The following is a 25,153-nucleotide window of genomic DNA, read 5'->3' as shown; positions in this document are numbered from 1 at the left end:
GCTATTGCAATGCCTGGAAGATGTTCATTAAAACAAACAAACAAAAACAAAAACACCTCTGTATGCCAAACATCTTAAACTTCTTGGAGGAAATGTATAAAAATCTAACATAGATAATAAAAGGAAAGTAGTCTGCCTTGGGAAGAACTAATCAGTAAGAGGCAAAGAAAAAAAGAAGCTCACATACCAAGAATTTTTTTACAGAGGTAATTTGGGAGTGGTTGTATATTACAGAAAGAATGAAGGAATATTTAGAAAAAATATATACAGTATATAGTGTTACCAGAAAATTTAGAAATTCTCAGAAATGGTAATAGCAAATGTTATGCTTAAGACTTTGAGAATTGCTTATAATTCCATACATTATGTGATAAAGCAGAACTATGTTTGTATTTATAGTTCAGAACTTACCAAAATCAGATTATTAAGGTTTAGGCAAAACAGTGTATGATCTGCTTATGAAGAAATGTTAGTGATTTTCATAAAATTTCATATTTTCTTAGTCACAAGTTATTTTCATCAGGGATGTCTCTCAGTTTATATGTACAAACTATTTTAACATTTGAAAGTGGATTAATTCTTTAAATTTTTTCCTTCGATTCATTAAAGGGATATCAGTATTATTAATTTGGTAATTCAATTTTGTGTAATTTGCATGTTGTCAGTCAGGACTCCATTATAGATCCTATTAAAGATCCAGGAACAAAATATTTTGATAATTGATTTATTCAGTAAATGTTTAATGTTTCTATAAAGTTAAGAAATCATTCATGATCTTGAGGTGATTACAGTTTAGTGGCAGAGATCCAAATGGGAAAAAAGAGAAAGGTCTGGGACATAACTTGATCAGCTTTATCTTCTAGAAAATTTATGTGGAATGAGGAGAAATAGAAGACAGCAAGCAGGGAAAACAGAGGGTACTCCAGTTGTACTTTGCTGCATAACACACTACCCCAAACTTAGTGGTTTAAGACAGCATCAACCATTTATTTTGTTCATCGACATGTAATTTGAGCAGGGCTTGGTAAGAGCAGATTGTCTCTGCTCCATGCAGTATCACTCAGCTGGGGGCTAGAGGATCCACTTTCAAGATGGTTTATGCAAACACCTGGAAAGTTGGTGCTGGCCATTGGCAGGGAGCTCAGCTGAGGCTATAGACCTAGCATTTCTCCATATGGGCCTCTGCATGGGGTACTTGGCCTTCCTGTGGTATGGTGACTGGGTTCTGAGAGCAAGCCCACGAGAGAACCAGATGGACTGTGTACCAGCTTTTATGACCTACCCTCAGAAGTCATATAGCATCACTTCTGCTGTAGTCACAATCCTGCTCAAGGTCAAGAAATCTCTTATCATCTCTTGATGGGAGGAGTGTCAGTTCCATCGCGAGAAGAGCATGTGCAACGGGAGAGATTTTTTTGTGCCTCTTTAGAAAATACAGTCTTCCATAATCTACCATGCAGCTACAGCTCACATCCTCTTCACATGCCAAATGTACTCATCTTCTCCCCCACGACCCTCAACTCTAAACATCCACTAGTTTTTTTATCATTTAAGGTCCCGGTGAAGATTAGACTCCTTCAGTGTAGTTCTTTAAGCACAGCTCTTAAATCTGAGGAACTGTGAACATAAGAGACAAGTTATCTGCCCCACCATGCCCAACTTTTTTCTTTTCTTTTTTAGCTTTAGTGATGTATAATTGACAAGTAGAAATTATATGTATTTAATGGTGTACAATATGATGTTTTATATATGTATACATTGTAAAGTGATATCACAATCAAACTAATTAACGTATCAATTGCCTCACATAGTTATTTCTTTCATGTGTGGTGAAAACATTTAAGATGTACTCTTTTAGCAAATTTCAAGTATACAATATAGTATTATTAACTATAGTCACCATGCTGTACACTAGATTCCCAGAGCTTATTCATTGTGTATAAATGAAACTTAGTACACTTTGACCAACATTTCCCCATTTCCCCCATTCCTCACAACACCCAACTTTCAGTGGCAGGACAGGCATAGGTAAAGTGCTGTAGACACACCCAAAGAGGGGAAAGCAAGAGGCACATAGCAATCACTGGCACATAGCAATTAAGAAATTTAGCCAGGCTCATGCTGCCAGTTTCTTCATTAATGCATAGTCCTTCTGCTGGGAATTGTATTTTCCAGCTCTTTTTTTGTGTGTGTGTGTGTGGTATGTTTGTCTGGTTTTGGTATCTGAGTAATGCTGGCCTTGTAGAATGAGGTAATGCTGGCCTTATAGAAGTAGTCTTTCCTCTTCAATTTTTTGCAATAGTTTGAGAAGGCTAGGTGTTAACTTTTAAAAAATGTTTGGTAGAACTCACCTGTGAATCCATCTGGTCCTGGATTCTTTTTGTTGGGAGTTCTTTTTTTTTACTGATTCAGTTTCATTACTGGCAGTTAATCTCTTCGTATTTCCTCTTTCTTTCTGATTCAGTACACTCTTGGGAGAGTGTACGTTTCTAGGAATTTATCCATTTCTTCTATATTGTCCACTGTGTTGGTGGGTAATCGTTCATAATAATCTCTTATGATCCCTCTGTTTCTGTGGTTGGTTGTAACTTTTCTTCTTCATTTCTGATTTTGTTTATTGGGGTCCTCTCTCTTTTTTTCTGGATGAATCTGGCTTAAGATATACCAATTTTGCTTATCTTTTCAAAGAATGAACTCTTAGTTTCATTGATCTTTTCTTTTTTTTTTTAAATCTCTATTTTATTTAGTTCTTTATGATTTCTTTCCTTCTACTAGCTTTGGCTTTTGTTCTTCTTTTTTCTAGTTTCTTTAGGTGTAAGTTTAGATTGTTTATTTAACATTTTTCTTTTTTCCTGAGGTAGGGTTGTATCACTGTAAACTTCCCTCTTAGAACTGCTCTTGCTACATCCCATAGATTTTGGACCATTGCGTTTTTATTTTCATTTGTCTCCAGATATTTTTTTATTTCCTCTTTGATTTGTTCCCTGACCCACTGGTTATTTAATCGCATATTGGTTAGCCTTCAGCTGTTTGTGTTATTTGTAGTTGGTTTCTAGCCTCATACCTCTGCTTGTAAAAGATGCTTGATATGATTTCAGTCTTCTTAAATTATTGAGACTTGTTTCATGTCCTAGCATGTGATCTATCCTAGAGAATTTTCCATGTGCATTTTAAAAGAGTGTGTATTCTGCTGCCTTTGCATGAAATATAAATATATATTTATTAAGTCCATCTGATCTAATGTGTTGTTTAAGGTCAGTGTTTCCTGGTTGATTTTCTGTCTGGATGGTCTGTCCATTGATACAAGTGAGGTGTTAAAATCCCCTACTATTATTGTGTTACTGTCAATTTCTTCCTTTATGTCTGTTAATATTTACTTCATGTATTTAGGTGCGCCTATGTTGGGTGCATATATATTTACAGTTGTTATATCTTCTTCTTGGATTGGTCCCTTGATCATTATGTAATGTCCTTCTTTGCCTCTTGTTACAGTGTTTGTTTTAAAGTCTGTTTTGTCTGATATTGGTATTAATACCCCAGATTTCCTTTCATTTCCATTTACATGGAAGACACTTTTCCATCTCCTCACTGTCAGTCTGTGTGTCTTTAGATTGGAAGTGAGTCTCTTGTAAGCAGCATATATATGGGTCTTGGATTTTTACCCATTCAGCCACTTTATGTCTTTTGAATGGAGCATTTAGTCTACTTACATTTAAAGTAATTATTGATAGGTATGTACTTGTTGCCATTTTATTAATTGTATTCTGGGTGTTCTGTAGTTCTTTTTTGTTCCTTTGTTCTTCTTTTGCTCTCTTCACTTGTGATTTAATAACCATCTTTAGTGTTATGTTTGGATTCCTTTCTCTTTTTTGTGTGTATCTATTCTAGATTTTTAGGTTGTGGTTACCATTAAGTTCATATATAACACCTCTATATATAAGTGATTATTTTAAGTTGATGATCTCAAGTTCAAACACATTCTAACAATCTGTATTTTTACCTCATCACCCCCATATTTAATGTTTTTGACATCATGTTTTACATCTCTTTGTTTTGTGTATTCCTTAACAACTTATTGTGGATATGGATGACTTTACTATTTTTGTCTTTTAACCAGTTGATCAACTACCTTTACTGCATGTTTGCCTTTACCAATGAGATTTTTCCTTTTGTAATTTTTATATTTCTAGTTGTGATGTTTTCTTTTCTCCATAGAGAAGTCCCCTTAACATTTCTTGTATACCTGATTTAGTGGTGCTGAACTCTTTTAGCTTTTGCTTATCTATAAAACTCTTTATCTCTCCTTCAAATCTGAATGATAACCTTGCCAGGTGGTGTATTCTTAGTTGTAGATTTTTTTCCTTTCATCACTTTGATATATTGTGCCACTTGCTTCTGGCCTGCAAAGTTTCTGCTAAAAAGTCAGTTGATTGTCTTATGGAAATTCTCTTGTACATAACTAGTTGCATTCCTTTTCCTGTTTTTAAGATTCTCTCTTTATCTTTAATTTTTGCCATTTAAATTATAATGTGTTTTGGCGTGAACTTCCTTGGGTTCATCTTGTTTGGGACTCTGTGTGCTTCCTAGATGTCTGTTTCCTTTCCCCGGTTAGGGAGGTTTTCAGCTATTATTCAATAAGTTCTCTGTATGTATAGCTGATTCACTTTGTTATAAAGCAGAAACTAACACACCATTGTAAAGCAATTATACTCCAATAAAGACGTTTAAAAAAAACGTTCTCTGCTCCTTTCTCTCTCTCTACTCCTTCTGGGAGTATAATGCAAATCTTGTATGTATGTATCTTGTATGTATGCAACACTTTATGTTGTCCCAGTGGTCTTGCAAACTATCCTCATTAAAAAAAAATTTTTTTTTTTCTGTTCAGCTTGGATGATTTTCACTACTCAGTCTTCCAGTTCACTGATCCATTCCTTTCTATCATCTAATCTACTGTTGATTCTTTCTAGTGTAATTTTTATTTGTTATTGTACTCTTCAGCTCTGTTTGGATCTTCTTTATATTTTCTAACTTTTTGTTAAACTTCTCACTGTGTTCATCTCTTCTCTTGAAATATTCTCTTTGTTGAGAATATTTTTGATCATTACCTGGAACTCTTTATAAAACAGGTGGCTTACCTCCACCTCGTTTTGGTTTTTTTTTTTTTTTTCCCTGAGGTTTTGTCTTGGTACTTCATTTGGAACATATTGCTCTGTCTCCATTTTGCCTGATTCTCTGCTTTATCCTCTGCCTTGTCTCTATGTATTAGGTAGGTCATTTACATTTCCTCATCTTGGAGAAGTGGCCTTATGTAGGAGATGTCCTGTGGGGTCCAGTTGCACATTCCCCTCTGGTCACCAGATCTATATGCTTTAGGGGTACCACCCATGTGGGCTGTGTGGGCCTTTCTCTTGTGTCAGGGCCGACTGCTGTAGTGTGCTGGTAGGCAGGGCTGGCCCCCAGCCTGGTTGGCTGCTAGGACTGCCTTATGCAGTGGCTGCTGACCTGCTGGTGGGCAGGGCCAAATCCCAGTGCATCTGGCTCCACAGCCCTGGGGGTGGTCTTGGGGCTGTTGCTGACCTGCTGGTGGGAAGGGCTGGGTCGCCAGGTGGCTGGCTGTGGAGGCCGGGGAGTTCCAAGACTGGTGCTGCCCTGATAAAGTAGTCAGATTTTTAAAACCTACTCTTTTAACAACCATGGAATATTGCCTCAAAAATGACTTTAAAATTCCTAAAATGGTTTTATGAAATGGAGACAATGCAAGGAAGAATGGAAGTAGCAAGAGAATGAGAAGAAAAATATGAAGGGGCCCCAGGAGAGGGGCCTGAGTGTGGGCTGTGTTGAGAATTCTCAGGTATAAAACTAGGGAAGCAGTACTGCTAGGGGAGTAAGCTATGTTTTGATGACCAGACTACATGAATTGTGTAAGCAAAGATGGTTGGACTGTTTCAGAGAAGAGAGAACTGAAAGAAAGAAAGCATTATAGGTATTGTCTCTTTTTGTTGAGTGCCAGTTTATGAGCTGGTTCAGAAGCATGCTGTATCTCCCAAGATGACAGTTTCTGGAAAGAGTTTATAAACTTAATCAAACACCAGAGACGGTAGGGGAATGCAACATGTCCCACACTTAAACAGATCTTCTGAATTCAGGATTGAGTTAACTTTGTAGACCCTGTCTGAGAGGGTCTAAATTGGATTGTTTAAGTGGTATAGCAACCAATGAAGGCCTTTTCTCACTATTTAAATAGAAAAGTTTCCTTCACATTTACTACATGAGTCAGAAGGTGTTATTTTTTACCAAATCTATTCCAAATTATTATTTTTAATAAAAGTTGGCAATTTATGGATCTGAAAGTTCCATTTTCAGTTTAAGAGAAAGTGTGGTTTAAAGTCGGATGTATACATATCAATTTCTTTATGTTCAATGCACTTTTATTCTGAAATTAAGCTTCCTCAATTTCTACGAGAAAATGACCTTTAAACTAAACTCTGGAATATTTGATTCATCTTAGATTTCTCAAAAGTATTCCAGTCTTTACTTCCCAGAATTTATAAATGCAGAAATAAAAAGTATTCCTTTAATTTCCTCTGCAATAGTGAGGAAAAAAAGTATAGAATTAAATTTGTCACCCTCCTTGGATATATCTCCTAAGAATAATTGTATCTAGGCCTGTAGTATTTTATGGTGGTTACTTGCTTCATAATTCTCAAATATAGAAGAATTGCAGTTTTTCTAATTGGTGTATAATAAAGAGAAATGATATGGCATAAATTTTTCCCCTTGTGTTTCTATCTATCCTCCTGAAAAATTGCACTTACAATAGTATAGAAATTAACATTTGAAATTTGAATCTTCATCATTTCTTCCAAGGAAACATTGTAGAGTAGCACAAGACTGAAAGCGTAGACTTTGGAGACAGACTGCCTATGTTTGAATCCTGGTTATGCCACTTACGGGCTGTATAATCTTGAGCAAGTTACTTAACTTCTCTTTGCCTCAGTTTCCTTATCAGAATAAGGATATTTTAGTGCCCACTTCATAAGGTTATCATGAGGAAGAAATTAGTTAATACTGCTAAAGTACTTAGAACGGTGCCTGGCATATAATAAGTACACAGTGCGTGTTTGGTGTTAAAAACAGTGAAGTGAAATAAAGTATACAGACAACAAGAGCGCAGTGTTTAAAGGTGTGGATTCTAATCCCAACTCCACTACTCGTTAGCTGTGTAAATGTGGTCAGGTTACTTAACCTCCTTAAGCCTCCATTTCCTCCTTTGTAAAATAATTGCCAAAAGTACTACTAGCTTCACAGAGTTTCTGAGGATTACATGGGATGGTCTTTAGCAAGCACATAGCACGATATCTGCTTCCTAGTGCTGATGATTGCAGATATGTATTTTCATTTCTGTGGGCATTCTGTCCATGTTCATTGGGTTTTCTCTTTGATTCTTCACTTCACACTTCTAGGTCACTTCTGGACCTTCATAGAATCAGATAGGAATCCTTTGAAAGGTATGGCCATGGGGGCAGAGTGAGGGTAAATGAGGTTGTAAGATAAATTACTTAAGCTCCCAGGAGGGCTTGCAGGGTGGACTTGTGTTAGGGCATTTGCCACTGTCCATGGTCTGGCACAAAGCCTTGTGGGCCCAGAAACCACACTCGTCAGCAGTTCCAGAGCCCATTTGTCCCCCAGAGCTGGGCTCATATTAACAAAGCTCATATGACTAATGTACAGAATCAGAATGCCAATGTTTCCATTTACAATGACAAGTGAAACTGCTGGGGTCTGGTGGCTCGTGTTCCCACCCAGCCCTTTTTGTGCCTGTAGGCAGGCCACTACTAACCAGGCTGCCAACTTATTAATTTATAATGGGAGACATAGCTGCTGAGTTGCTCCTTTTTTTTAGAGGTTTTCTGGCTTTATTTATTTATTTTTGGCTGTGTTGGGTCTTCGTTTCTGTGCGAGGGCTTTCTCTAGTTGCGGCAAGCGGGGGCCACTCTTCATCGCGGTGCGCGGGCCTCTCACTGTCGCGGCCTCTCTTGTTGCGGAGCACAGGCTCCAGACACGCAGGCTCAGTAGTTGTGGCTCACGGGCCTAGTTGCTCCGCGGCATGTGGGATCTTCCCAGACCAGGGCTCGAACCCGTGTCCCCTGCATTGGCAGGCAGATTCTCAACCACTGCGCCACCAGGGAAGCCCGCTCCTTAAGTTCCTCAAATTTCCAGCAAGATCTCCCTAAAGTCATGTAAACAGGGTACCAAATTCTAATCAGAAAGTAGTTTGGTGAGCATGGAGTCAGAAGACAGTTCGTTCTCAGACTGATGGGTTTGATGGAATTAGACGCAGATTTATAATAATAAGGGACGTGCCACCAGCCCAGAGCACCCTCGCCCAGCATTTGAATGGCCATGGCCTATGCTTGCTTCTGAGATTGCTTTGCACCTATTCCCTTGTCTGGACCATGTCTTTCTACTGGCAGAATCAGTATGTTTAATAGATTATTGTCATGTCTGAGGATCCAACACTGGCTGCTCCATGGGCACATCTGACCTTCAGAAGCTTTAGTTTGTCTCATACTATATAGAGGCTAAGATTTAAAAATCAGGAGTATTCACATAACCAGAAAAATTGGAAAAAATATTTGAAAAATCCAGAGATCTAGCCTTCCTGGGCCCTTCCCACATGGGGTCAGCTCTCTGGAGCTGAGTACAGACTGTCCCCTCCAGATGAGGCTGGAGTACTGCCCTTCAGTCCATTCACACAGGTCCCCACCAGTTCCACGACATTGATGCATTACCTACTGGTAATGCACACGCCTTCAGGCGTTTGATTTTGTATCATTCTGACAATTAAACTTGCCTTTATTTATCTATGTGCTCTGACCTACTGTAGTTTTATTTCAAAGGTTAATTCTCAAATGGCAGTCTTATTTTCTCTTTTCCAGATTCATTTTACTGTCACCCCCAAGTGACAAATTGCAAACACATTTGAGTTTGTAAGTCCTAGAGGGTTCCAGTGATAGAAGACTGAAATGTAAAGCTGATAGCTTCAAGGAAGTGGGATACCCTTAATCTTTGCAGAGGAAATATGTGATGCTGCTGGCCACCTTTCTCTATTTCTAGCTCGAGTCCTTTCTTCCTCCTGAGTGAAGAATATTAAGCACTCTCATATTCTATACTTTTTAAAATGCTCTAGATACTACCTACACTGAAGGAAACATAATATGAACATTGTATTTACAAAAGTGGTAAATATGGATGTTTTGTTTATAGAGGTATTTACCATGGAATTTCTTTAAGGAATAAGAGCTTATTTTTAACTTCAGTATTACAAATTATAAATAATCAGATACAGGAAGATTTGCCATTTGTTATGATTCCTAAGAACTGCTGGCTTTTTTTTTTTTTTAACATTGATGAATGGAGAAAATGTCATTATGTAATTGGATTACTGATCGTAAAAAGGAATTAGCTTCCCAAGGAAGCATTTTTTTCCAGGGAATAACCTGCCCCTTAATTCCTATTAATCTTCTAAATAAATTAGGATTAATTTATGAGTGACCTATTTGGGAAAATGGATTTGCTTGAGAAAAGAGAAATGTCAGTTGTAGATCTTCCTATATCTCACAGGTCTCTTTTACCTCAAATTTGACTACTTGATATAATCTTTGGGGTGCAAGGTAATAACATATTCTCTTCTCTCTGCCTCATAGCATCTTGTATATATCTCTTACAATAACATTTACTCCATCTTACTTAAACCAGTCCTAAATTAAATAATGAATTAGCACAATCTCTGGCACATAGTTATTTCTCCATTCCACCATCTTCATCATCTGCTCCTAAGTTTTCTTTCCTCAATTAGACTGCATATTTCTTGATGATACGGATTGCTTCATGTGTGTGCACAGTGTGGGGCACATAGCAGGTACTCAGTAATTGATGAACTGAACTCATTGGAAATAGGAGTTCTTCTCAGATCCTCTTTAGATATGCAGTCTGCCATTATTTTTGGAAATGCTTCAGGAATCATGACTGAGGAACACTTAATTTTCACCATAATTTTTTTTTTTAAACATCTTTATTGAAGTATAATTCCCTTACAATGGTGTGTTAGCTTCTGCTTTATAACAAAGTGAATCAGTTATACATATACAATATGTTCCCATTTCTCTTCCCCCTTGCATCTCCCTCCCTCCCACCCTCCCCATCCCACCCCTCTAGGTGGTCACAAAGCACCGAGCTGATCTCCCTGTGCTATGCGGCTGCTTCCCACTAGCTATCTATTTTACATTTGGTAGTGTATATATGTCCATGACACTCTCTCACTCTGTCACATCTCACCCCACCCCCTCCCCATATCCTCAAGTCCATTCTCTAGTAGGTCTGTGTCTTTATTCCCGTCTTGCCACTAGGTTCTTCATGGCCTTTTTTTTTTTTTTTTCCTTAGATTCCGTATATATGTGTTAGCATACTGTATTTGTTTTTCTCTTTCTGACTTACTTCACTCTGTATGACAGACTCTAATTCCATCCACCTCATTACAGATACCTCCATTTCATTTCTTTTTATGGCTGAGTAATATTCCATTGTATATATGTGCCCCATCTTCTTTATCCATTCATCTGTCGATGGACATTTAGGTTGCTTCCATGTCCTGGCTATTGTAAATAGAGCTGCAATGAACATTTTGGTACATGACTCTTTTTGACCTATGGTTTTCTCAGGGTATATGCCCAGTAGTGGGATTGCTGGGTCGTATGGTAGTTCTATTTGTAGTTTTTTAAGGAACCTCCATACCGTTCTCCATAGTGGCTGTATCAATTTATATTACCACCAACAGTGCAAGAGGGTTGCCTTTTCTCCACACCCTCTCCAGCACTTATCGTTTGTAGATTTTTTGATGATGGCCATTCTGACCGGTGCGAGATGACATCTCATTGTAGTTTTGATTTGCATTTCTCTAATGATTAATGATGTTGAGCATTCTTTCATGTGTCTGTAGGCCATCTGTATATCTTCTTTGGAGAAATGTCTATTTAGGTCTTCTGCCCATTTTTGGATTGGGTTGTTCGTTTTTTTGTTATTGAGCTGCATGAGCTGCTTGTACATCTTGGAGATTAATCCTTTGTCAATTGCTTCATTTGCAAATATTTCCTCCCATTCTGATGGTTGTCTTTTGGTCTTGTTTATGGTTTCCTTTGCTGTGCAAAAGCTTTTAGGTTTCATTAGGTCCCATTTGTTTATTTGTGTTCTTATTTCCATTTCTCTGGGAACTGGGTCAAAAAGAATCTTGCTGTGATGTATGTCATAGAGTGTTCTGCCTATGTTTTCCTCTAAGAGTTTGATAGTGTCTGCCCTTACACTTAGGTCTTTAATCCATTTTGAGTTTATTTTTGTGCATGGTGTCAGGGAGTGTTCTAATTTCATACTTTTACATGTACCTGTCCAATTTTCCCAGCACCACTTATTGAAGAGGCTGTCTTTTCTCCACTGTATATGCTTGCCTCCTTTATCAAAGATAAGGTGACCATATGTGTGTGGGTTTATCTCTGGGCTTTCTATCCTGTTCCATTGATCTATATTTCTGTTTTTGTGCCAGTAGCAAACTGTCTTGATTACTGAAGCTTTGTAATATAGTCTGAAGTCAGGGAGCCTGATTCCCCCAGCTCCATTTTTCGTTCTCAAGATTGCTTTGGCTATTCGGGGTCTTTTGTGTTTCCATACAAATTGTGAAATTTTTTGTTCTAGTTCTGTGAAAAATGCCAGTGGTAGTTTGATAGGGATTGCATTGAATCTGTAGATTGCTTTGGGTAGTAGAGTCATTTTCACAATATTGATTCTTCCAATCCAGGAACATGGTATATCTCTCCATCTATTTGTATCATCTTTAATTTCTTTCATCAGTGTCTTATAATTTTCTGCATACAGGTCTTTTGTCTCCTTAGGTAGGTTTATTCCTAGATATTTTATTCTTTTTGTTGCAATGGTAAACGGGAGTGTTTTCTTAATTTCACTTTCAGATTTTTCGTCATTACTGTATAGAAATGCAAGAGATTTCTGTGCATTAATTTTGTATCCTGCTACTTTACCAAATTCATTGATTAGCTGTAGGAGTTTTCTGGTAGCATCTTTAGGATTCTCTATGTATAGTATCATGTCATCTGCAAATAGTGACAGCTTTACTTCTTCTTTTCCGATTTGGATTCCTTTTATTTCTTTGTCTTCTCTGATTGCTGTGGCTAACACTTCCAAAACTATGTTGAATAATAGTGGTGAGAGTGGGCAACCTTGTCTTGTTCCTGATCTTAGTGGAAATGGTTTCAGTTTTTCATCATTGAGGACAATGTTGGCTGTGGGTTTATCATATATGGCCTTTATTATGTTGAGGAAAGTTCCCTCTATGCCTACTTTCTGCAGGGCTTTTATCATAAATGGGTGTTGAATTTTGTCAAAAGCTTTCTCTGCATCTATTGAGATGATCATATGGTTTTTCTCCTTCAATTTGTTAATATGGTGTATCACATTGATTGATTTGCGTATATTGAAGAATCCTTGCATTCCTGGGATAAACCCCACTTGATCATGGTGTACGATCCTTTTAATGTGCTGTTGGATTCTGTTTGCTAGTATTTTGTTGAGGATTTTTGCATCTATGTTCATCAGTGATATTGGCCTGTAGTTTTCTTTCTTTGTGACATCTTTGTCTGGTTTTGGTATCAGGGTGATGGTGGCCTCATAGAATGAGTTTGGGAGTGTTCCTGCCTCTGCAATATTTTGGAAGAGTTTGAGAAGGATAGGTGTTAGCTCTTCTCTAAATGTTTGATAGAATTCACCTGTGAAGCCATCTGGTCCTGGGCTTTTGTTTGTTGGAAGGTTTTTAATCACAGTTTCAATTTCAGTGCTTGTGATTGGTCTGTTCATATTTTCTATTTCTTCCTGGTTCAGTCTCGGCAGTTTGTGCATTTCTAAGAATCTGTCCATTTCTTCCAGGTTGTCCATTTTATTGGCAAAGAGTTGCTTGTAGTAATCTCTCATTATCTTTTGTATTTCTGCAGTGTCAGTGGTTACTTCTCCTTTTTCATTTCTAATTCTATTGATTTGAGTCTTCTCCCTTTTTCTCTTGATGAGTCTGGCTAATGGTTTATCAATTTTGTTTATCTTCTCAAAGAACCAGCTTTTAGTTTCACTGATTTTTGCTATTGTTTCCTTCATTTCTTTTTCATTTATTTCTGACCTGATCTTTATAATTTCTTTCCTTCTGCTAGCTTTGGGGTTTTTTTGTTCTTCTTTCTCTAATTGCTTTAGGTGCAAGGTTAGGTTGTTTATTCGAGATGTTTCCTGTTTCTTGAGGTAGGCTTGTATTGCTATAAACTTCCCTCTTAGCACTGCTTTTGCTGCGTCCCATAGGTTTTGGGTCGTCGTATCTCCATTGTCATTTGTTTCTAGGTATTTTTTGATTTCCCCTTTGATTTCTTCAGTGATCACTTCGTTATTAAGTAGTGTATTGTGTAGCCTCCATGTGTTTGTATTTTTTACAGATCTTTTCCTGTAATTGATATCTAGTCTCATAGCGTTGTGGTCGGAAAAGATACTTGATACGATTTCAATTTTCTTAAATTTACCAAGGCTTGATTTGTGACCCAAGATATGATCTATCCTGGAGAATGTTCCATGCGCACTTGAGAAAAATGTGTATTCTGTTGTTTTTGGGTGGAATGTCCTATAAATATCAATTAAGTCCATCTTGTTTAATGTATCATTTAAAGCTTGTGTTTCCTTATTTATTTTCATTTTGGATGATCTGTCCATTGGTGAAAGTGGGGTGTTAAAGTCCCCTACTATGATTGTGTTGCTGTCGATTTCCCCTTTTATGGCTGTTAGTATTTGCCTTATGTATTGAGGTGCTCCTATGTTGGGTGCATAAATATTTACAATTGTTATACCTTCCTCTTGGATCGATCCCTTGATCATTATATAGTGTCCTTCTTTGTCTCTTGTAATAGTCTTTATTTTAAAGTCTATTTTGTCTGATATGAGAATTGCTACTCCAGCTTTCTTTTGATTTCCATTTGCATGGAATATCTTTTTCCATCCCCTCACTTTCAGTCTGTATGTGTCTCTAGGTCTGAAGTGGGTCTCTTGCAGACAGCATATATATGGGTCTTGTTTTTGTATCCATTCAGCCAGCCTGTGTCTTTTGGTGGGAGCATTTAATCCATTTACATTCAAGGTAATTATCGATATGTATGTTCCTATTCCCATTTTCTTAAATGTTTTGGGTTTGTTATTGTAGGTGTTTTCCTTCTCTTGTGTTTCTTGCCTAGAGAAGTTCCTTTAGCATTTGTTGTAAAGCTGGTTTGGTGGTGCTGAACTCTCTCAGCTTTTGCTTGTCTGTAAAGGTTTTAATTTCTCCATCGAATCTGAATGAGATCCTTGCTGGGTAGAGTAATCTTGGTTGTAGGTTTTTCTCCTTCATCACTTTAAGTATATCCTGCCACTCCCTTCTGGCTTGCAGAGTTTCTGCTGAAAGATCAGATGTTAACCTTATGGGATTCCCTTGTGTGTTATTTGTTTTTTTTCCCTTGCTGCTTTTAATATGTTTTCCTTATATTTAATTTTTGACAGTTTGATTAATATGTGTCTTGGCGTGTTTCTCCTTGGGTTTATCCTGTATGGGATCTCTGTGCTTCCAGGACTTGCTTAACTATTTCCTTTCACATATTAGGGAAGTTTTCAACTATAATCTCTTCAAATATTTTCTCAGTCCCTTTCTTTTTCTCTTCTTCTTCTGGGACCCCTATAATTCGAATGTTGGTGCGTTTAATGTTGTCCCAGAGGTCTCTGAGACTGTCCTCAGTTCTTTTCATTCTTTTTTCTTTATCCTGCTCTGCAGTAGTTATTTCCACCATTTTATCTTCCAGGTCACTTATCCTTTCTTCTGCCTCAGTTATTCTGCTATTGATCCCATCTAGAGTATTTTTAATTTCATTTATTGTGTTTTTCATCATTGCTTGGTTCCTCTTTAGTTCTTCTACGTCCTTGTTAAATGTTTCTTGCATTTTGTCTATTCTATTTCCAAGATTTTGGATCATCCTTACTATCATTATTCTGAATTCTTTTTCAGGTAGACTACCTATTTCCTCTTCATTTGTTAAGTCTAGTGTGTTTCGACCCTGCTCCTTCGTCTGCTGTGTGTTTTTCTGTCGTCTCATTTTGCTTATCTTACTGTGTTTGGGGTCTCCTTATCACAGGTTGCAGGTTCGTAGTTCCCGTTTTTTTTGGTATCTGTCCCCAGTGGCTAAGGTTGGTTCAGTGGGTTGTGTAGGCTTCCTGGTGGACGGAACTAGTGCCTGAGCTCTGGTGGATGAGGCTGGATCTTGTCTTTCTGGTGGGCACGTCCACGTCTGGTGGTGTATTTTGGGGTGTCTGTGGCCTTATTATGATTTTAGGCAGCCTCTCTGCTAATGGATGGGGCTGTGTTCCTGTCTTGCTAGTTGTTTGGCATAGGGTGTTCAGCACTGTAGCTTGCTGGTCACTGAGTGATGCTGGGTCTTGATGTTGAGATGGAGATCTCTGAGAGATGTTTGCCGTTTGGTATTACGCGGAGCTGGGAGGTCTCTTGTGGACCAGTGTCCTGAAGTTGGCTCTCCCGCCTCCGAGGTACAGCCCTGATGCCTGGCTGAAGCACCAGGAGCCTTTCGTCCACACAGCTCAGAGTAAAAGGGAGAAAAAATAGAAAGAAAGAAAGAAAGAAAGAGGCTATAATATAGTGAAGTAAAATAAAGCTATTATAAAGCAAAGCTATACAGACAAAATCTCCCCCAGAAGCATATACATATACACTCACAAAAAAAAGGAAAAGGGGAAAAATTAATATAACCTGCTCCCAAAGTCCACCTCCTGAATTTGGGACGATTCGTTGTCTATTCAGGTATTCAACAGATGCGGCACATCAAGTTGTTTGTGGAGTTTTAATCCGCTGCTTCTGAGGCTGCTGGGAGAGATTTCCCCTCCTCGTCTCTGTTCGCACAGCTCCTGGGGATCAGTTTTGGATTTGGACCTGCCTCTGCGTGTAGGTCGCCTGAGGGTGTCTGTTCCCCACCCAGACAGGACGGGGTTAAAGGAGCAGCTGCTTCGGGGGCTCTGGCTCACCCAGGCCGCGGGGAGGGGGGGTACGGAGGAGGCGGGGCGAGCCTGCGGCATCAGAGGCCGGCGTGACGTTGCACCAGCCTGAGGCGCGCAGTGCGTTCTCCCGGGGAAGTTGTCCCTGAATCACGGGACGCTGGCAGTGGCGGGCTGCACGGGCTCCCGGGAGGGGCGGTGTGGAGAGTGACCTGTGCTCGCACACAGGCTTTTTGGAGGTGGCAGCAGCAGCCCCAGCGTCTCACGCCCGTCTCTGGGGCCCACGCTGATCGCCGCGGCTCGCGCCAGTCTCTGGAGTTCGTTTAGGCGGCACTCTGAATCCCCTCCCCTTGCGCGCCGCGAAACAAAGAGGCAAGAAAAAGTCTCTTGCCTCTTTGGCAGCTGCAGACTTTTTCCCGGTCTCCCTCCCAGCCAGCTGTGGTGCACTAACCCCTTCAGGCTGTGTTCACGCCGCCAACCCCAGTCCTCTCCCTGCGATCCGACCGAAGCCCGAGCCTCAGCTCCCAGCCCTGCCCGCCCCGGCGGCTGAGCAGACAAGCCTCTCGGGCTGGTGAGTGCTGGTCAGCGCCGAGCCTCCATGCGGGAAGTGCGGGAATCTCTCCGCTTTGCCCTCCACACCCCTGTGGCTGCGCTCTCCTCCGTGGCTCCGAAGCTTCCCCCCTCTGCCACCCGCAGTCTCTGCCCGCGAAGGGGCTTCCTAGTGTGTGGAAACCTTTCCTCCTTCACAGCTCCCTCCCACTGGTGCAGGTGCCGTCCCTATTCTTTTGTCTCTGTTATTTCTTTTTTCTTTTGCCCTACCCAAGTACGGGGGGAGTTTCTTGCCTTTTGGGAGGTCTGACATTTTCTGCCAGCGTTCAGTGGGTGTTCTGTAGGAGCAGTTCCACGTGTAGATGTATTTCTACTGTATCTGTGGGAAGGAAGGTGATCTCCGCGTCTTACTCTTCCGCCATCTTCTCTCCTCTCCTTCACCATAATTTTGACTCAAGAAATATAGACAAATAACTGGAAAAAATAAAGTTTTAAATTAAAAAACCATAACATTTAAAAACAATAAACCACAAAAGATATTGTAAACAATGATAAAACAAACCACACACTGAAGGGTGATATCTATAGCTCATATAATTGACAAAGGAGCTGAACTGTAATATAGAAAGACCTTCCCAAAAATAAGTAAAAGAAAGACAAACAACCCAATAGGGAAAAGGCCAATAATAATTAGATAAGATGCTCAACTTCAGTAGTAATCAGGGAAACCATAATTAAAACACTGAGATACTATACCAGTCACAAACAAATGTCAAAAATGTCAGAGTCTGGAATATCAGTACTGTGGATATTGTTTCTAGGAATCTAGTGCAAGGAAGACTCTCATACACTGCTGGTTGAATTGTAAATTAGTCTAATTATGTTGGGATGCAGTTTGGCAATTTCCAGTAAAGGTGCAGCTGTGTATATCCTTTAATCCTACAATTCTATCCCGTTATTCACCTTTAGAGAAATTCTTGCACATGTACAAGAATTACAGTAGTTTAATAATAACAATAAATTAAAGACAACCTAAGTTTACCAACAGGGGAATGGATGCTTGGATTGGGATGCTATATAGCAGTTAAAAAGAATAAACTATGTAGAACTACATGAAACCTCAAGGTAATGCTATGCAAAAAAAAAAAAAAAAAAAAAAAAAAAAACCCAAAGCATCTATATACCATGATACCATTTTATGAAGCTTAAAACATGCAAATCAGTATCTTGTTTATGGATAAACACATATTTAATAAAATATAAAAAGATGTATGGGGATGATGAAAGATAATCCTATAGAGTGTTTACCTTAGGAGGGAATGGAAGGAGATAGAATAAGCAGGGGCATATGGTGGCTTCCATTGTATCTGTAATGTTTTATTTCTTCCAGGAAATCTGAAGCAAATTTGGCATAATGTTAAGATTTTCATTGGAGGCAAGGATAATGGAAGGAGAAAGTCAACAGACTCTGTAGGAGGTTTAAGTTACCAGGATAAGTGGGCTTTGAGAATAAAATAGAGCAGTACTCACTGTTAACAAACACATCAGTGTGTCAGCACTGTGTAAATTCCAATTCTGCTTGGCTTTACTGAGCATCAAAAGGGCCCTGACTCCTGTCTCACACTCTGAGCATCTTTAGCTGTGTGATTTTTAAGGAGGGAATACTGTGGAAATCTAGGGAATACAAAAGCAGGAGGTGGTACCTAAGATAATGTGAAGATTTCTGAGGACTAGATCAAGCCTAAAAAACAAGAAAGGTTTAGATTTTATGTTAATTAGGAAAGCAGTTGTGCCCAATTCAGAGACCAGAAGCCTTTCAGGGAGCTGATAATAGACCAGTTTATTTACTGTGATCCAAGACTATCTAAATTAATATAAAGATTATTATAAATATTTGGCTGTTGGTATGTTGACAGTTGAATAAATCCAAGCTGTATTTTTATGAAGTCAATAAAAGTGCTTTCAGGAGGCCAAGAGAAAAAAAAATCAAAGACCTTAGCCAATCTTAGAAGGTGCACTGGAGATTCTCTTGTAGCTTGCTGTCTGTTCCTATCTCTCTCTGTCGTGTCTTTGTCTCTCTCAACATATCTTTTAGACAGACTGAAAAAGTAGACAATACATAAATTTGGGCTGGTAAAGAATGGAAAGAGTGGGGTAGAGAAGAGCACTTTCATTTCTGTTACATTGTTTTAAAGAAATAACAAGAGTAGTCCACTCAGAGTGAGAATGATGTAGTACAATGAGAAATATAAAATATCAAGTTGTTATTTTATTTTAAAGAGTAACATGTTCTTTTCAGATTACCTAAGGAATACACAAATTCGTTTTCATTTTGTGAGATTTATGCAATAGGTAATAAACGAAGCAAAATGATTGACTCTCTCCTTGTCCCCCATCACCCTCTTATTTCGAATCTCTTTCCCAGACATAACCACTTGTCCACAATTGGTGTGCACTCATCCAGGTCCTGTTCTATGACTTTGTATATAAAAATTCATGTACCCAGAACTGGGATAATGTATTTTTCTGCAACATGTTATTTCCATGTAATGTCTTTTAGGGAGCTTTGCTGTCAGTGCATCTAGATAGCCTGTTTTTTTATTAGCTACATAATATTCCTTAGTATAGATAGCTCATTATTTATTTAACCCTTCCATTGTGCATGGCCCATTGCAAAGTTCCAGTTTTTTACTATTATAAAAAATTCTGCAGTGAATATTCTAGTACATCCATCATTACAGCAGAGGGCAGATGTGACTTAATGAATGGCCAGATCTAGGAACTACAGTAGTGTTATCCAGAATCTGCCTTTCTCATCTTCGACTTTGGTTTTTTCTTGGTTGGCCTCATTTTCAGACAACCTCACTTCATGTGGTAGCAAATATGTCAAACAGCAGTTCCAGACTTACATTCTACAAACGTTACAACCTCTCTCCCAATGTCAGCAAAAGTGTAAGGGTTGCCTCTCACTGGACCAGCTTGGGTCATGTGCCCATCCTTGACCCTATCACTGCAGCTCTGTGGATAGTTTACACTGGTCGGTCAGGCCTGGGTCACATGCCCACTTCTGGGGCTATGTCAGCATGATATAAACCACATGGATTGAGAGGGAGGGAGGAATAGGTGATTTGCTAGATAAAAATCAGGATTATGATACTAGTAGAAGGAGGAGGCACGTTGCTGCTCAGGCAAATATATAATTGTCTCTACAAACGTCTTATAGATAATATTTTATGTTTTTTTGAGTAGCGGATAAATAGATTTACTAATGGTATCTAGATTTATGTCATAAGGACCAAAGGATTCTTATAAGTATCTTTTAGAATCTTTGCTAGAGTAATGAAACAAGTATATTGTTTCTATATAATATTGTGTGTGAAAAGAAAGCATGTTATAGATTGAGGATCATTAACATTATGAAAAAGAGATAGTTTTTCAATTTAGAAAAGTGTTACCCAATATATTTGCTAAATATTCAGTGACAATGATGGATTGTATCAACGACATGATAGATACTTGGTCTTAAATCACATTTCTTAATATTCTACTATTCGCCAATCCATAATACAAATTCTGTATTTTATTTATTCATTTATTAAACAATGTTTATTAAATTTTGCTATGGACTGATCACCATGCCAGGGGCTGGGGATGAAATACTGACTACAACAAGATCCCTGCCCTCGGGTTTCTTACATTCTTGTTAGGGCCCACAGACTATAAATAAGTAAACAAACAAATAAAGAAGAAAATTCCAGGCTGTGAAGGAAATATAAAGGATCATGAGATGCAAAGTAATTGGGGAAGGTTGTTTCAGGTAAGGTGGTAAGGGAAGCCTTCTCTGAAGAGAGAGCATTTGCACTGCAACTGAGGACTAAGAATGAACCCAAAACTCTAGACCTATGCTGAAGCAATATGGTAGCCACTAGCCATGTATTGGCCATTGAGTACTCAAATGTAGCTAGTTCAAATTAAAATGTACTCTAAATGTAAAATACACATTAGCTTTCCAAGGCTAGTACAAAAATTATAAAATATTTAATTAATTTTATATTGATTATAGGTTGAAATGATAATATTTTAGATATATTAGGATAAACATTATTAAAATTAAGTTTACATGTTTCTCTTCCCTTTTTTAATATGACGACTAAAATGTTTAAAATTACATATGTGGCTTACCTTATATTTCTACTGAACAGTCCTGGTCTAGATGGTTTCAGTGTATTTGCTATTATTAACATGTGTGTTTTCATTTTTTTGTCCTTGCTTTTGGTGATGGCAACTGAATTTATGTGGTAGATTTTTCTCCAAGGATCTATGTCTATAATGTTTATTGACTGAGTTGTCCAAACATAATAATTCAATGTGTGATTAAGCTTAGTACAGCTCAGAGTTAAGAGGTATTGGGAGGTGGGTAAAGCACAGAAAATTGCCGCACTTACTAGAGGAGTTGTGTCATTAGTCATGTTCCTTTAGAAATGTTCACGAAACAGATAAAGGAAGGCTCTGAGTTGGAGAGGTAGGTAGAGCTGGCATCACACGGTAATGACAGCGTAGAACTGGATTTCTGTGGGAATCAGCGACAGCAAACCACAAAGATCTATTTCCATTCTCTACTTAGTGAAGAAGATTCTATTGTGTTTTGTGGAATTGCTACTTCTTGCATGTTAAAATAGAGTTTTATCCTACACTGTGTTTGCACTGATGGAACATTAGTGACTTTATTGTGCCTCTTTTTGTATCTCTGTCAGAGGGATGTTGGCAAGTTCACACACATTTAATAACATTATACTAATTCACTGTGGAGAGCAAGCAGGGTAGTTTTTCTTTGTGCCATGCTATTATTCTAATTTCCATTTGCGGTTTGTGCCACGGGGAAGAAGTTGACTAAAAATGCACGTCGGATTTAGCAAGTTGACTCAAAATGCACGTCTGATTCAGTTTTAGTTTGTAAACATTTGAGGCCCCCAAATGTGATGTTTGTTACGCAATCTAAGTTTTATGAGGGGAAACTGTGTCCCTACTGGTTTGAGAGAGAGTTGAGTCATATCCTGTGAATGTGAAGCAACGGTGTTTAAACATCACGGGTTCCTCTTACTTTCATTCTAATTCGCTGCCATTCAGAGCAGCAAGTGCTATCTGCGAAGCGGCTGCTACTAGCCCTTGGAGGAGAGCAGCCTCTCTTGCTGGGATTCAGTAAAGAAAGCCAAGTCTGAAGATGCAGTTCTGTCACTGGAGTGAAAGATGTTTTGTTTGTTTCTAATCAACTATGCTATATAGCTGCAAGCTGAAAAGTGCCTGTAATTTGCCAGTTATTTATAATAAGGTAAGTGTTATATTTTGGTTCACTCATTGTATTGTGGCAGCCTTGAATTAATGTGGCAGTTGTAGTATGTGATCATGCCTCAGAAAATGCCTTCTCACAGGGTCTTGACGGTGGCTTTGAGATTCTCATGCAAATAATTTTAAATTTATGGTACAATCCATTTGTGAGATACTTATTAGATTGATATTGCTTGTATGATAGTTTTTAATGAAAAATATAGTGCCTGAGATGTGGAAAGATTATAGTAGCTTTGTGTTGTTTTAGTTGGTTTTTTCTTAAGGATTAAGTTGTACCAGAATTATTTTTTTCTTTTTGCTACTCTATTGTCTTGGTTAAAGGTGAAACATGAATGCATAAAATTCATACGATTATACTTGGATTTTTATTCTAAATAATCATAGCTCAACAACTATGTTTCTCCATTACAAAAAAAGTCTTAGTAATTTTTAGAAAAAGTTGAAAGTTGAAAAGTAACACCTCTTGCTTAGGCTTTTTATTTTAAGTGAAAAGCCATCATATTTTTAAACTTTGGCTCTGTTTGTTTCAAAATGTGTATGAGTTTGTCACAAGTCCATTTCCTCAGTTGTTGTTGGAGACACATATACGTTGTATGGATGGAGAAATCTGTGGATAGAGAAGTGAACAAGAGGTTTGCTTTTCAAATTCTTGAAGCTTGCTGCGGAAAGGTTGGGGTGGAAGACAGGAATGTTGTCTTGGTTTTTTTATTGATTAAAGAAATGACATCGAATCAGAGCTAAAGGTGTGTCTGGTGTCACATCACTTTGGTCAATCTTATTTAAGTCCTTTGAATTCTTTTGAGGTAGAAAAGGTTAATTTGATTGTGAGAGCTATAGCTGTGAATGTGTGAGACGTTGCTGAATTGACGGGGTTTTGTATGTTTAAGGACAGTTGGCATTAGAATACTTTTTTTTAATTGACCCACTATCATGTTTAGAGATCGTTTCATTTCTATTCAAAATTATGCCCACTACAAAATTGCTAGATTCTAACTACAGCTTGGAGATTATTTTCCATTAGATACATACTCAATAACTCAAGTTTTACAAAGGTTGAAGGGAAGGCAAGTAGTTTTCCTCTTCTGTGAAGGGGAAATTAAAATTAGTTCAACTTCCAAACATATTTGAAGGCAGTATTCTGAATTAGAAGAGAAAAACTTTAAAGAAAATGACTTAGCACTTTGAGAGCCTTTGGGACCTTGCATAGTGAAAAGGCACATATCCCAAAAGATGAGAATCAAGATGTTATGAATAGAATATCCTGATGCTTGATATGTATAAAACTCTGCTTTTTTGCCAGGGCAGGGACGGGGCGATTCTGGTGAGTTAAGTATTCTGCCTGAGACTTTTTTCTTATGCTATATGCGAATTATTAAATGTCAATAAAAAGATAGAATGTAATACATCTACATCAAGACAAAAGCATATCTTATTGCAATTTGCACCGTTTCAGATTCTTAAATATGGATTATAATGGCCATCCAAACTGTTGTTATATATGAAAACTCAGACAGATAAAATGTTGTAAAATCAAGATTTGATAATATGCTCTGTTTCAATTGTAGACTTAATTTTTTATGACATTGTACAGCCAACTGGTAGCTATCTGATTAGATTATTGTTTATTCTCCTTTCTTTCTGTTTTCCCCCATCCTTTGGCTGTTTTCCTGCTTCTTTGCACTTCCAGGAGGAGTGTGGGTAATGGGCAGGGAGAGAGAAGGAAAGTGAGCAGACCAAATAGTGTACTGCTTTTATTTCTCACCTCTCATGATGGTTTTGATGAGAAATGAGGTCAGGAAGAGGTTAGATATAATGACAAAAATGAGTCTTTTAGATGACTTTTTAGATTTCAGTTATTCAAGAAATTCCTTGACCTCTGAGATGAAGAATAATTGGGAGCTTGGTTGGGACAAGCTTATCTACCTTACAGAATTGTTGCAAAGATGAAATATCACATCTGTTGTAGTATTTTATTAACTGTAAAGTTTTATACATATTTTTGAGGAATTGTTTTTTGTGTCTTCTTGAAGTAAAGGTACTGACAAGACATCAGAGATACTCAGAATTCCACTCTGGATTCAGAATACTTATTTTTAGTAGTAAGAGTCTCCTTTTTCTCTCTTTTTTTAAACTATTTTACCTGTTAATTTCCAACCTATATAAAAATAGTAGGCAAAGGTAAGCTGCAAAAAGAAAAATAAAAACCCAATTTTACCTAAGCCTCAAGTGCTGTTTAAAAATTTCAAATAGCTGGAGGAAGCTCAGCCTCACTCAAAAGATATATATCAAGTGGCGATTACATTTTATCTTCAACCTAAAATCAACACGCAATTAGGGGCAGCATCAGCAGAAGCACGTAACAAGACTTTTTTTTCCTTTTTAAATATTTTTCTTTTAAGTAAGGCTTTATTTGAAGGATTCACGATGAGGAACTACAGAGTAGGAAGAAATTATTTTATAAAGTACTCTTTCTGACTCCTGGAAACTAAATCTTTCTGGATTATGCTTTAGATCTAGGGTCCCTAGTGAATCCTACTGAATATCAAAAGCAGCACACTCACTGGGTAAAATACACAGTGATCACTCCCCTACCTACTTCTGAAAATCAGTTATGAGGATCACACAAGACTGTTGTGTGACAGTGCTTGTGAACTCCACAGAGCTTATAAATATCACTATCACCAAGTAAGATATACAGAATTATATATTTGGAAGGGAACTTAGATGTCATCTCATATCTTCTTATTTCACAAGGAAGAGAATTAAGGTCCAGAACGCTTAAGGAAGGTGCTTAACTTCACTCAGCTAGTATCTAAACCTGGATTTTTTTTTTTCCTCCCAGGTTTGCTAGAAATTGATCAGAAGATTAGCTGTTTCTTACTGTAAAGAGTTTTTTAAAAGATAAATACTATTTTTAGTATTGATTAACATCCTTATAGGAAACTATATCCCCAGAGAATGTTTCAAAACCTGTCTACAGGTTTTGTGGGCTGAGAATTCTCATTGAATCTAGTTTAATGGAGCATGGATTTGTGGAGCGATTATCAAATTATAGCATATGACTCTTGCAGTCTCTTAGCTATTGCCACAGTAGAAGTGTCCAAGCCCTTACTCTGCAGAGTTGTATCATAAGAGTAAA

General features: G+C 38.0%; 1 protein-coding gene across 19 annotated transcripts in view; it reads left to right on the top strand.

Moving 5' to 3' along the window:
* MCTP1 (multiple C2 and transmembrane domain containing 1) overlaps window positions 1–25,153 on the top strand; it is a gene marked incomplete at its 3' end in the record, with an annotated part of 559,050 nt that overhangs the window by 173,999 nt on the left and 359,898 nt on the right. For 3 of the 19 annotated variants that reach the window (XM_082375747.1, XM_082375746.1, XM_082375745.1), the window contains exon 1: window positions 16,780–21,997. The exons of 13 other annotated variants lie outside the window; for them this stretch is intronic. In XM_082375747.1, coding sequence (XP_082231873.1) covers window positions 21,941–21,997 — 57 coding nt within the window. In that variant the 5' untranslated portion in view covers window positions 16,780–21,940. Of the gene's footprint in view, window positions 1–16,776; window positions 21,998–25,153 lie in introns of those variants that run through there. 3 more of the 19 variants (XM_082375748.1, XM_082375743.1, XM_082375744.1) reach the window with 3 other exon arrangements.

The sequence above is a fragment of the Balaenoptera borealis genome (genome assembly GCF_965194805.1).
Source record: "Balaenoptera borealis genome assembly, chromosome: 2".
Classification (NCBI taxonomy): Eukaryota; Metazoa; Chordata; class Mammalia; order Artiodactyla; family Balaenopteridae; genus Balaenoptera; species Balaenoptera borealis.
The sequence above is the reverse complement of the archived record's forward strand: the minus strand, read 5'-3'. Positions and strand labels throughout refer to the sequence as shown.